This window comes from Drosophila sulfurigaster, chromosome 2R, assembly GCF_023558435.1.
Source record: "Drosophila sulfurigaster albostrigata strain 15112-1811.04 chromosome 2R, ASM2355843v2, whole genome shotgun sequence".
Lineage (NCBI taxonomy): Eukaryota > Metazoa > Arthropoda > Insecta > Diptera > Drosophilidae > Drosophila > Drosophila sulfurigaster.
The window spans coordinates 14,578,220-14,591,729 of NC_084882.1; the positions used below are offsets into that span (position 1 = coordinate 14,578,220).

Sequence of the window (13,510 nt, forward strand, 5' to 3'; positions counted from 1 at the left end):
ATAGAAACAAATGTAGATTTTTGATTTTGGCATGGAAATTTCATCATGCGCTTTATTTAAGTTGGTTATTTGTACATATATAAATGTAATTCTTAAAATTATTGGAATATATATTTATGCATTCTCAACAATGTTTTCTTTTTTTGTGGGGTTTTTTAGTTTTTTCTTTTTTTGATTGTAACAATTTTTGTGTTCATTTTCATGATATATGGGTATACATTGTATTTGTAATAATAATTGTAATTAATCGCTTGCATTTCGCATTGAGCGCAATATTAAGTGGATTACAATTAATACATAAAACATAAGTATGAATAGAAACATGTGGTTAAAATTTGACAATTGCAAACGTAATAAAAATCATGTAATATTAAAAAAAAAATGTGTTTAAAAGAATTTTTTAAAAAAATCTCGCGCATTCCATTGAATTTGTGGCGCATTTTGTAAGTATGCATAATTACTACAATAAGTGTCTATAACATATGTGGGGGTTGTTTGTTTTTAATCAATTTTCCCGAAATTGATTTGATCTTGTTGGTAGTTCATCATTTTTTGTGTGGCACCCCGAATCGGGTGCCACGTCATGCAGCGACTTCGACATCAATACTAACTTTACATTGGATTACACACTAGTTTACATCTAAAGTACTGTGTCGCAATATGCGACATGAGAGAGGAGGTACGACAGTTTGACTACTATGGCAACACGCTTGTGTGTTTCTGAGAATCTTAGTGCTCCGGTTCGGGCTTGACATAAGTGCTATTGCGGTGGTGCATTTGCATAAGATGGTGTTCGAGCATCTTCTTGTCAGCCTCAACCTTTTGTAGAATAGCAGTAAGATCTCGGGAAATAGTCAGCAAATTCTCCTCCTCCAGTTTCTCAGCATCCTCGCGACTCTTCGTCTTCCGACGCGAAACGCGACTCGCCTCGTTGTTCTTAAGGCGATCCTGATACAGTTTAAGCTCATCACCTTGCAGTCTCGACATCAGTTCTGGATCGGGGCCATCGGCATGCTCCTTGGCAGGACGACCGCGCTTACGCTTGGTGCCGTTGTTGTTCGATGTGGCGGAACTGAACTGAGATGTGCTGGCTGTTGAAAATGCAGGCGATACTGGAGCGGTGATGAGGCCGGCGAAGCCGGTAAGGCAGGTGGGTGCATTGGAGGTGGTGGAGGTGCTGACGGAGTAAGCGCTGTATGGTGTATTTGGCGCTGAGAAGTCTTGAGTGTCACTGAAGGTGGTGTTCTCCTCGGTGCTGCGCAGATCCTCATAAATCTTATCCTGGGTGGTGAAGCTAGTCGCTTGGTTTTGCTGTAAGTCGAAAGGAAGTTAGTAAAGTGTAAATTTGCAATATTTTCAGAGATCACTTACCTCACTCAACTTGAGAACTTGCTCGATTATATCAGGTGTGTTGACGATTTCGGGTTGGTGAACATGCGACTTGTTGATATTAAGTATAAGGTTACTGCGTTTTGGTGGCATCGAATCGATAATGGGCATTAGGCCAGCGGCAGTAGCTGAGCGTTTAACGCCCAGGCACTGTGTGGAAGTTGTGGCTTCTTGGCAGACGACACTAACTCCCTCGCTAGATAGCTCCAGCTGGCCGAGCCCGAGGCCGAAGCCAAGTGAAGCCTGGCTAGAGCCATAGTAGTTGGTGGTCTCCAAGCTATTCTCGTCAGCCAACAATGGCAACTCGTGGAAGCATTTTGTTTGACTGGAGGGTAGCTCGGAGCCCTGCGAGTAGCAGGGGAACATGGGATTCTGTGAGCTGACCAACAGATCGGGCTCATCCTCAGTTGAAAATTCGATGCCGTTGCACATTGAGCTGACGTCAAGTGTCATCTCCTCTCCTCCCTCGTCCAATGGAAACTGTAGTTCATCCATGTATGTAAAGTTGTTGTTGATGTTGTCGCTGTTGTTGATATCCATATCCTGACTGCACTGATTCATTTCCTTCCGCTCAATGAGATCCTCGGCAATCAAGTTTATATCAAAGTCAAAGTCAAATATATCCGTCTCACTACAAATCTCTTTTCCGTTTTCCTCTGTTTTGCTGCTGCAGCTCGTTGACGACGATGCTTCTATGTTTTGCAGGTATTCTACGAAAAATGCAAAAATATTATTAGTAATGCATATAATAATCAAAGATTTCAAATGTATGTGTGTGAATGCGTGTGCATATTTTTAATTTGATTTGTTTTTAAATTGCAATATCAATGACCTTATTTAAATTGCACTCAGTAAGGAACTGGAGGATCACAAATAAATCATATTTTTTAATGTTTAATCTCATAATTATGCTCTGATTTCTCAATTTGAAATTTAAAATCAAAAACTGTTGCATACTTTTGAGTGTGCACAATAATAAGACAAAGACAACTAGCTGAATGATGACTCACTATCTCGCTCGTTTGTTGTGAAATTCAAACGACAAAAAATGGAAACAAATTGAAATCGAAACAAAATCAAATGAAACAAAAAGGTTAAAACAAAAATATTAAAATAAATAATTATACTGTAGAAAAGAAAAATATTAAAATAAATAATTATACTGTATAATTAGTTTAGCTATTTAATTCAATTTCTAAAACACTGTGGAAAAAAAATCATATGAATTTTGCCTCAGCTGATATCAGCCGGTGCGAGAGAGCACACAGAGATTCAGAGAGTAAGAATGAGAGAGGAAGTAGAGAAAGAGAATCGCGCCAGCAAAAACCACCAGACGATGAGTCTCTTGTGACGTACGAGACAAATTGAACATGTTCGTTCATGTCTGTTCCGCACTGGGGCAAAGCTGCTGATACCAAAACAAAACGTTTGCGCGTATTGAATGGAATTTGTTAACAGTCGATATAATTTGGATTACTTGCTTACAGTTCTTTGCCATTTTTGCAAAGATCTATAAGGTGCATATTCATATACTATATGCATATTTACACATATACACATAGTTATACGCATTAGTACATAATTGTTCAGCATTCAATTTAATGACATTTTTGAGAACTTTATGCTCTACTTTTGTCACTCAAAAATTGCACGGTGATTCATTAACTGCAACAATAGATAAAATTGATAAATCTGGCACATTACTAGTTTGTCTGCTCAAAAAAACAAAACAAAAAAAATTAAATCTCGCAAGCAATTTACTTATTACTTCACAAAAATTAATTTCTATTATTTAAATTTAATTCTTCGATATGTTGTATTTACCTTTTGACAACACTTCGAATACGACGTCTACGCGGCTCAAGATATAAACGGCAACTGTGTGGTGCAAAGCGGCATCACGTATTTTTTAGCGACAGCAGGCAGAGGCCCAAACAGAAAAAAAGGCACACAAACACAACTCAGTGTGGTGGCTAAGAGATCGCGAGAGCGAGAGAGCAGCAGCAACACTAATACCTACGCGCAACCTGCCCTACACCACTAACTACTGTTGGGGACTCTGAGAGAGGCAACAAGTGCTCAGACACTATAGCTGTCTCGCTCTCGACTATGCGTGCTCTGTTGGTATTTGTTCTTTGGCAATTACACATGTATATGTCCATGTGTGTAAAAACGTTGCTGGACTTGAGAGGCAAGTGAAGATGTTATTAACCAATAAATGTAGTTTTTGGTGAATTTAATGCACCAATACAGAAGCCGTTATAATTTCATCAGAGCAATCGAAAGTCCGAGAATATAAAAAATACTAGCGACAGACTTGATAAATGTTTACTAATGTGTGTTTAGTTTTTTATCTGTCAAACACCAGCAAATAATTGTAATGGAATTGCCATATTTAGAAGTTTTTGTGACAAAAACAGAACAAAAATAAACGATAAATAAATTAATTTGATTGGACAAAAAAATTAAAATATTTCCTATTTGCTTTGATACACATATTTCAATATTTTAGTTGCACTTTACGTATACGCAATGCATTTGATCCATTGGGGATCATGTATGGGTGAATGAGAGAGAGAGAGCGTCCACCGGCCCGGCCGGCATAAACTTTTTGTCTCCCTTTAATGAGGGGAAAAAGAGAGGGACAGTTTCTTTGTTTCTTGAGAGTGTGAGTGTGTGAGAGAGAGAACACGCGCTCTAACACATACTCCTACAAGTGGTGGAAAACAATGGCTCCACATTCTCTCCAACATAACGCTCTCTCTTTTTTTGCATGATCATTTTGCTAATCGAATTTCACAACAAATGGGTAAAGGACAGAAAATCTAACAAAATCAATGCCAATGTCCTATGTTTGAACACGTGTAACAAACAAATTTCATCTATTATTGATTTAACCTATTATTAGCATGTTTTATAGATAATTTTAAACATATTTTGCCTGTTTGCAATGCAACAAGTGCAGAAATTCAGCTACGTATGTGTAATAATCATACGACTATTAATCAAAGTGTTAAGAAAAAAGCATGTGCGGAATTGTATCTAGGTCATGCGTCAACGTTTTGCATTGCACTTGGGTCTAGGTAATATAGAAGTTGTTAGTCAAACGCAATTAATATGTATTTAACAGAAAAAATGGAATAGCTAATATAATGCCCATTTATGGGCAAACTCTACTTGCCACCTAATAAAACCGATAAGGGTTAGAGAACGAGAGTAAATTCGAAATGCAGTTTACACGCTCTTTGTAGACAATTAATTTGAACAAAGAAAACAAACGTGGCGTGACTTTTTACATGTTTTCATTTGAGGTTTCAACAAGATTTTTTGAATTTTATATATGTATGTATATAGGTACAATCAAGAGAAATTGACAAACTTAAGCAGCAGAGGAAAAATAGGAAATATGTATATGCACATTGTTGTCTGTGTAGTATATATATATGTATATAGATCTTTGGAAAAAAACCCCTATTTCTATACAAATTTTTGAAAGACTAGAAAAATACATATTTTGCTGTGTGATTATAAAAACTATGCTCGAACAAGTGAGCAATTGAAAAGATGTAATAAATGCATATGTAAAAATGAGTATCATACTTTCCATAATTATTTTCATATTGATACGTGTACATCACTTGCATTACAAGCTCATTAAAAACTGCGCAGTTAGAAGAACCATTGTTGCCAAAGACGGAAAAATAGCATGACTCATGTCATAATATAGGCGCAAAGCAAAGCGCGTAAGCTGCTCACAGCTCATGAACAGCGAAACGAAAAGAGAGCTAAGAAAACTGGCTGCTGATAAAAAGTGTCAAACAATTAAATGGCGAAATGAATTCACGGATTCACAAAATAATTATCACGCGACTGAAAATGGCATAAATCTATTCACATTAAGTGTGTAAAATGGAAATTGGATATATTCATTTCATTAGTTTCAAATTTTGCAGATTATTACTTAAAATGCTCATGACCTTTTAGATTTGTAACTCGAGGTCAAACTAAGCAAAGACCTTGAAAAAATGTGAATTACTAGTCAAAAATATACTATATAATTGCTTAAATACCTATACATAATTGGGCTGCCATTATTAAAAACAGTTTCAATATACAAAAATGAAATTCCTCATACAAAAAAAAGCGACATCACAAATTTGTTTAAACAAAAGTGAGAGAAAAATGTGACAACAGGTTTATTTTTCTCTTGAAAAAAAGCGACATCACTTTTATACAAGCAAAAAACCAAAAAAAAAGCAACAACAGTTTTCTGGATGCATATATATTGATATGAATCAAGACTGATCTATACTATGTAATATACTTCCTACATTGTGCGATGAAATTCTTTAGAAATTTGTGCTCTCATAAAGCCGAAAACAACGCAGTTCTGTTAATTACTACAAAACTGGTTGTAGTCCGTGGATCTTAAAAATAAATTCAATACCAAACCAGGTCGTTCATTGCAGTCAAACAGAGTAGGGTGAGAGGGGGATGTTTTGGATGGATGGAGGGGTAGTTTTTTTTTCATTACTCTATTGACTGCTGTGCGACCGGGTCACTTACGATTCGCACAATTGTTAATGGGTCATTGCACTGTGATCTTCCAACTCATCAATACGTGGCAACGTACCTCGATGTCATGGGCAGAACAACCATGCCCACCATGCCTCCCTCTTGCCCCCGCCCCCCTCCTAAGAAGGAGAGAGGGGGGAATAGAGAGAGATATGGTGAACATTTAGTTCGACGCCTGCTATCCGACTCAATCTCTAAACTGATATACGTTTTGTTTCTCGTTTGACTTTTGATCGTAATGAGAGAGTGCTGGGTACGAATTACACACACAAAACACAGTACTCACCATCAATGAACACCGGAACATCTATCTCTTCAACTGTAGCAGTAGGCATTGCTCCACTCATATCCTGGTGGGACAGCATGTCGGCACCTGTCAGTTCTACACCAGCCATTGAAGCCAACGTTTGTGGCTGCTGCTGATGGTGGCTCGAAACCTGGACCGTTTGATTCACCGTTGTCGGTGGACCTATTTTCGGGTCGATCGCGACTTGGTTTTTCTGAGACTCTGAACTGCTCAAGTACCTCTCTGTTGGGTATATTGTCCCAGTCGCTGGCAAGGTTTGCGTCGCGATACGGGATGCTGTCGCCGAAGTTGTAGAGCTTACTAAAGAGCTCGCCGTAGGCAAAGCCTGGTTCGTTGATGGCGGTGTTGGTACCGACCCTGGTAAAAAGGGTATTCTTATTAGCCGAGTTCGAGGCGCTGTTAACTCTGCCCGGTTGCACGTGTTGTTGTTGCTGCTGCTGCTGTTGCTGCTGCTGTTGCAGGTGTGGTTTTGGTTGTTGTTGATGTTGCTGTTGCTGCTGCTGTTGTTGCTGCTGCTTCGATTGGGCACCTTGATCAAGATTATTCTCGGATTGGGATGCGTATTTATAACGATTGGTATGGTTGTGCACGTTAAAGCCGTTGTCGACCGTGGTAAATCCTTCGTCGTCGCCGTTGGCTCTGTTCTCATCCGCGAGCAATTGCAATTGGACGATAAGGTTCTCTCGCCAGCGGTTCTCACGTCGCTCTGCACTTCCTCGTATGTTGTTGCCTGTACTCGTGCTGGCTCCTGGATCATCAATATTATATCTCTGAGATTTTCGGTTCTCGGTGTAGTTGTTGCTTGCGTTTGCACCGTTACTATTCTCTGGGTTGATTCTCTTGTTGGGGTTGCTCTTGGCGTGCTCTTGGTATAGTTTGTTGTTGCTGTTTGAATCGCTCTTGGGCCTGTTTTGGCTGGCTTGGATTTCGACGCTGAATGCCATTTTGAACGTGGCTATTTATTGCAATTGCAATTTCAAATGTCAATTTCAAATTCAATGGATTTCGGTGAACGGTTCAATTTCGGTTTCGGTACGACAGGATTTCAAAATTTATACAATTTCAGAATTTGTATAATTTTTTAAAGATTTCGCAGGATATGTCGATGAGTGGAGCAAGCGCATTTATAGAGTTTTGGTTTGGTTTTTGTTTTTTGTTTTTTAATTTTTATGTGAAAGAAAATAGACAAAAGAAAAAAGTTTTCGTTAATTCGCTGATCGACGACGTTTCAGAAGCGCGATCCTTTTTGGAGCTCGCGCCACTTGTGATTTGATTTATTTTGTATGTACGCAATGTTGTGTTACACCAAGTTAATGGGTATATAATGTATGTACATTTTCATCGGATCAGAGATATCAACATAGTGACAGCATATGTGGTTGTCTTGATATCTCCAATCCTTGAGGTATTAGACAGGGCGAAAATTAGCAGTGTTTCTTTTTTATTTTTGCATAGCAAATGGATGAGTTGTTGAGTGGGTGGGTGAGGTGTCAATTGTTTTGTGCTTTTTTTTCGCTGGCGTTTAGTTAGTTGTTTTTTTCCATTCCATTTCCTTTTCTTTTTTCTTTTGCCTTTTTTCCATATTTTCTTTTGTTATTTACATTTTTTTGGAATTACTCCTTTTTTCGCGTTTTTTTTTTGATATACTCCTTTTTATTTTATTGGAATTACTCCTTTTTTATGGCATTACGCCTTTTTTGTATGGAATTACTCCTTTTTTGTGGCATTACGCCTTTTTTAATGGAATGAATCCTTTTTTTATTTTTGGAATTACTCCTTTTTTCATAAATATATACACATATTTTCATAAAACATGCTTACATAACTAATTGGTGGTAGTGGGTGTGGTTTAATTCAAGCAGATATGAGACTTATAACTAATTAGCAAAAAGGACTTTGTATACTCACTTTTAATTGACCGTTTGAGAGGAACAATGAAATTGTTAGGGAAACTCTAAACAAGCTCTAAAAGAGTCGTCGACACAACTTCCTTTTAGACTGAAACGAAATAAAGAATACGCATATTATTTATATGTTCAATAAGTGTAACAACAAACACTCGAAAGTGTTATTATTAGATATGTAACTCTAATGATGATAACAAGTTAAAGTTTTTAATGATGATTACTATCTATAAGCGCCACAAATACTTCCTCATTTGATACACACCCTATAGAAGCGTGATAGTTAGCGATAAGCTTTTTTTTGACCAGCTCCCTCTAAGTTTCGCAACACGAGGGGGTCCAAACGCAAGAGATTCGAAATGAATTTCACAACAAAGCTCCATATATGGGCGCAAAAAAAAAAAGAGCAAAAACAAAATGGCGGCCAATTGGCAACAACAGGTTTCGTTATTTGCTAATCAGTATCAGTAGTTCTTGGATACCCCCGATCGAGGGAGAACCTCGCACGCGCCACCCAGCTAACATTTAGATAATTACACGTACATATGTATGTATGTATGTATGTATAAAGTGTAAGTCTTTACGTGTTCGCGCAGATAATGTCACACAATCGCAATCTCGTCAACGCATCAACAAAGTCGTGCACCAAAACAACAACGAAAAGCAATTATCAATTGGTGGAAAATTCCCAAACGCCACAAAGCGCGCGAGCTCTTGCTAAATTACCCCTCTTTTAGCCCTATCCCCCTCCCATTCCCTAGTTATCAAGTAATTACATACATGACAATAAAAAGTGGCACCACATATAATAAATTCATCCTCCCCCCTCTCCCACAATAACCTTACTCGCGTGTAAATGTGTGAGTGTGTGTGTAGCGTCAGCTACTGACGTCTGTGGCGTAGATAATCTATCGGTATGTAAGAACAACAACTGTTTGATTTAAGCACATCTGCATACAGTATATGTATGTTTGTATATATGTGTGTGTGTCTGTCTATCCGTGCGTAAGTTTGTGTGGCGTTATTTGTTGTTGTTTTTGTCGCACTTTTGACTCATCCAATATGGCGGCCGGCCGCTGTGTTCAATATCACTTAAAGCTTTCGCTTAACTTTCTGCTTGCATCTAGTATAAATATACTATACATATGTACAAACATATATGAATGTAAGTATGTCTTGCTTGTATATGTTAATCTTTGTATGTACACTGTATGTATCGATTGTATGTCTGCACACACTTAAATGACGCATACATACATACATATGTATGTATGTACATAAGTAAATTCCTATGAATAGCAGATCACTTAGAAGAATTCCACCCAATATGTACTTACATAAATTTCTGACTTTTGTCTTCAAGCGCAGTCGGCCGGTTGTTGAAAACGCGACCAAAAAGGTGCCACTAACTGTTAATTTAGCGACGCAATTTACTGGGTGGTTCCTCACACCACCACTTGTAGGTTTTTACGCGAGTCGCCGTTGCTTTAAAATTTACAAGTTTGCTTATTTGCACACAAAATATGTGGTGTTGTTGTTGTTTCACGTATAAAACAACAACAGTTAAATGAATTGGTTGACTGTGTTGTACACTTTCTATCCTTGGCTTCACAAATATGAATTGCCTTCTTGTTATATGCCTTGTATTTATTTCACATAAACGGAAAGCAGCGCTGAGTTGTGCCTCAACTGCTTCAATGTAGTATTCACGTCGAATTGAATCACAAAACGCGCCGATTGTGCCAACGAGCTACAAATGTTGAAAACTGTGACGGCTTGCAGTCGCTTGAATTTAGTTTCGTTGTGAAATTCAAAAAGCTCGCTTGCAAACCAGTTTGCCATAGCAAGATAAAGCAATGCGTGTATGTATGTGTGCCAGAGAGTGAGAGAACTCTACATAGATACGCGTTCTCACGAAAGCAAAAGCTCTTTGTATGCAAGCTTTCGCTCACGTCAGCCGGCGATGAGGTTCTGCTGTGTGTAAATTTTTGTTTTTTGTATTCTACGTCAGCTCATTAAATTAATGTATTTATCATGGGTGTATTAATTAATATTTCTTCTTAATTTGATTAAATAATGCCCATTAAAATAATATTGCTACAAATTTTGGTTCTGTATTTGCTTAAGGCAATTGTTATATAAAGTGCTTATCAGTTCGCACATGCGCTTGTGACGTCACAAATAACGCGTAGGCATATGCGCAATGTGTTGCTACCTTCCTAGTTGCTTGGCAATGACCTCAATATGTTTGTGTTGTCGGATGCCAGCCGGCCGGCAATTTCGTGCAAATATTCCCCAGAAGAAGAATACAAAAAAGTTAATGTCTTAAAAAACGCGGTATATTTATTTCATCAGACAACAAATTTGCCAGATAAGAATATATTTATATATGTACATACATATGCAAATTTAGAAATTTTTTGGAATCTATATGTATAAATTGGTAATTAAATGATGCAAGCAAATGACCTGAACGTTGTGTACTAAGTTAAGACGCAGACTTGGATGTTTTTATATTCATTTTACTTGACGCAGTTCAACTGATGAGTCAGTAGAACCAGTTAAGATGAATTTGTTTGTTAAGTTCAATTGCTTAAGCAGTGTACTTGGAGTGAAAGTAACGAATAAGTAAAACGTGTCAACCTAAACATAAAAGGTTTGCAAATAATTTTCGAAAAGGCTTATAGTTCTTTGTATTTCTTATTTAAAAAAAGATGTATTTATTTTGATTTATTTTAACAGTTATAAGATAATTGATCTGTCTACAGAATTGATGTTTGTTAGTACATTTGTATGAACGCACTAATTCTTTATAGCTACAGGTGAATATAAATCAAATGTAGACAACTGTTGTTATTGCAGCAGGTGTTTCCCCTTTCAAATATACGTTAGCAATTCAAAATGAGGCTTTTTAAAGACTCTCAAAACTTTCGCGACAAAAGCTCTTTTCAAACAGATGCGTCAGCGGCTGCTTTGTGTTTGTGTGAGTGCTTGTCGGTGTAAAGATAAAAGCTCTCACTGCGAGCTCTCACAACTGGAGAGCTTTGAACCAACAATCATAATAACAAATACAAGTTGTGTGTAGGCATGTATGTATGTAAGTATGTACATACATATGTTTGTAAGCGCATGCATGGTACGATAATAAAAAAAATGCATGAGTCATGCTGCCAACGCAAAAATCACAAAATCGAAAAGCTCTCCGGCATGTGACTTTGTAATTTGTATGTTTGTACAGGAAGGGTCGGTAAGTGTGGGGAGGTTATTAGACCAGAGCTTTACTAAACAAATAATTAATGAGAAGGTGCGCAGAATTCGTGGAAATTTGCCGTCCAAAATAGCACACGCCATAGATGGTACAATACAAAGATACATATGTATGTACCTATGCACATTAGTACATATGAACGTGTATGTATTTCATTTGGGGATTTTTTTGGCACTGATCACAGACTGGCACGAGATCTGTATTCAAGTTGGCCAACAAAAACAATGGCCAAACTTGTTGTTGAAAACTTTATGTGTGGGAATTTGCCAGCCACGGTGATTGGACATTTTTCTGTGCCAAGGGCCACGTCAAGGAAAAGCTGCTTTCACGTAATAGTTTATAATATTAACTTTATAAGCATGCGCATAAAAGCACATTGCACATACATACATACGTACGTACATACATACATAGATACGTGTACTTAAATCATGCATTATAAATAAGTTTTACAACCTAAAGCTTGAGATACTTTTTTCGGTTGAAATTCTAATATAGAGCCAAAATTATTTATTTACATATACTCAAAGAATCATGTTTTTAATAATATTTTGTTTATTTAGCAAACAGAAAATTTCAAAAGAAAAAAAGAATTTTAAACTTGGATCTAAAATAAATATTTTATGCTATCCATAAATAAAATATGTTTAATGGCTTTTAATGATTTTCAGAATTTTAATCGGAATTACGTACACATGTATGTATTATACATATGTATAATAATAAATTCAACCAACTTCATTTTGTTGAATATAGCTTAAGAAATCAGTACATAGGAATTGAATTGAAGATAACTTCTTATCTTCAATAGGTGCTTATGTTTATATACAAGTACATATTTTGAACCTCTTGATCAATTGGCAACAACAAAACGCTTATCTGTTATCATATGCCACTCGAGTGTAGGGTATCAAGCTAGCTGGGTGAAGGGCGCTACTTCGAAAATATTCGCTCCATCAACGCTATCAGTTCGAATTTCGAAACATGGGGAAGTTTGTGTGAAAATGTGTGTGGGAGTGATTGCTCATAATAGCACGTGTGTTATAGTGTCAATGGCCGATGTCGGTGGTGTAGGGTGTTTGTGTGGTTCAACTTACCGCCCATCATAGTGCTGCCGCGTTTGGCTAGCAAGTTCCACCTAAATGTTGCAAATTTCCTTTCCGTTTTTGTTTACGCTCGTTGACGGGGGTGTTTGGGGTTTGTTTTGATCTGTGTGAAAATCTCAAAAACGAAAGCCGCGGCGGCAACCACAAATATTGCGACCAATAATACAAATATCGCACTTCTTTCGCAAACCCTTCGAACGCTTTAGGACAGTCTTAGTGGTTGTTGTGGACTTGAACGTGGTGCCCTTAATGGAGAGGCAATTGTTATTGGAGTGGGAATTGTTATGCCAGCCACGCATACGCATACACATAAAATTCTTGAGCATGGGGGGAACTTGCTGCTGCGAATGTTGCACACACATGTAGACAACGGCAGGCGAATGTTGCATGACGTTGAGACCTCGCTTGAAGTGATGCTTTCGCTTGTCGACGACTCGCGCACTTGTTGTTGTCGTTGTTGTTATTATCGTTGTTGTTGTTGCTGTTGTTGAGTCAACAGTAGAAACAGAGAACATAATATTGGGGCAATTGTCCGATGAAGACACTAATTCTTCAATATGCTTAATATATAGTTTTTGAACGAAAGTTTTGTTTTAACTGAGTATCTAGATACAACTTATATCTCAGATACAATTGAAGTTATGTAAAATATGATAAGTTTTTTGCAGATTTATTGCGTCTTTCGCAAATATTATCGCACTTTTATCAGACACTTTTCACTTGGCTTAGCTTTGTGATTCACGAACACGGAAAAATATTATTGTTCTATAAATAAAATATCTTTATACAGTGGCGTAGGTTTCGATGCCATTAAGACCGTCGTATACTACTTGAAAGTTTTTTATTTTATTGGTATTCGATTTTATTTCACAAATTCACAGTAAATTTGCACAGCTTTTGCGAAGTTTGCTGGTGGTTGTTGTTGTTGGATTGTTGTTAAAGCTTTCGATATTCACGACTC

At 37.3% G+C, this 13,510-nt stretch overlaps 1 protein-coding gene across 4 annotated transcripts; it reads right to left on the reverse strand.

Moving 5' to 3' along the window:
• Positions 1-17: 17 nt before the first annotated feature.
• Positions 18-13,171, reverse strand: LOC133838567 (serine-rich adhesin for platelets). Of its 4 annotated transcripts, none has more exons than XM_062269717.1 (4): positions 12,541-13,171; positions 8,180-8,269; positions 1,372-2,099; positions 18-1,311 (listed from the first exon to the last, which is right to left on the reverse strand). In XM_062269717.1, exons 3-4 carry the CDS (start codon positions 1,948-1,950, stop codon positions 730-732), a joined length of 1,161 nt encoding a protein of 386 aa, XP_062125701.1. In that variant the 5' UTR covers positions 1,951-2,099; positions 8,180-8,269; positions 12,541-13,171; the 3' UTR covers positions 18-729. The 4 variants fall into 4 exon arrangements, with proteins under 4 accessions (XP_062125701.1, XP_062125700.1, XP_062125699.1 ...); XM_062269716.1 differs by lacking the exon at positions 12,541-13,171 and adding an exon at positions 9,513-9,902; XM_062269715.1 differs by lacking the exons at positions 8,180-8,269; positions 12,541-13,171 and adding an exon at positions 6,251-7,174.
• Between the last annotated feature and the right edge of the window lie 339 nt (positions 13,172-13,510).

Bases quoted from the DNA above. Each gene is read 5' to 3' on its own strand.
- LOC133838567 (XM_062269715.1), bottom strand. From the start codon at position 7,028: ATGATCCAGGAGCCAGCACGAGTACAGGCAACAACATACGAGGAAGTG. The intron at 2,100-6,250 runs GTGAGTACTGTG...CATTTTTCGTAG, and splicing joins TGTTCCGGTGTTCATTGATG to AATACCTGCAAAACATAGAA. The intron at 1,312-1,371 runs GTAAGTGATCTC...TTCGACTTACAG, and splicing joins AAGTTCTCAAGTTGAGTGAG to CAAAACCAAGCGACTAGCTT.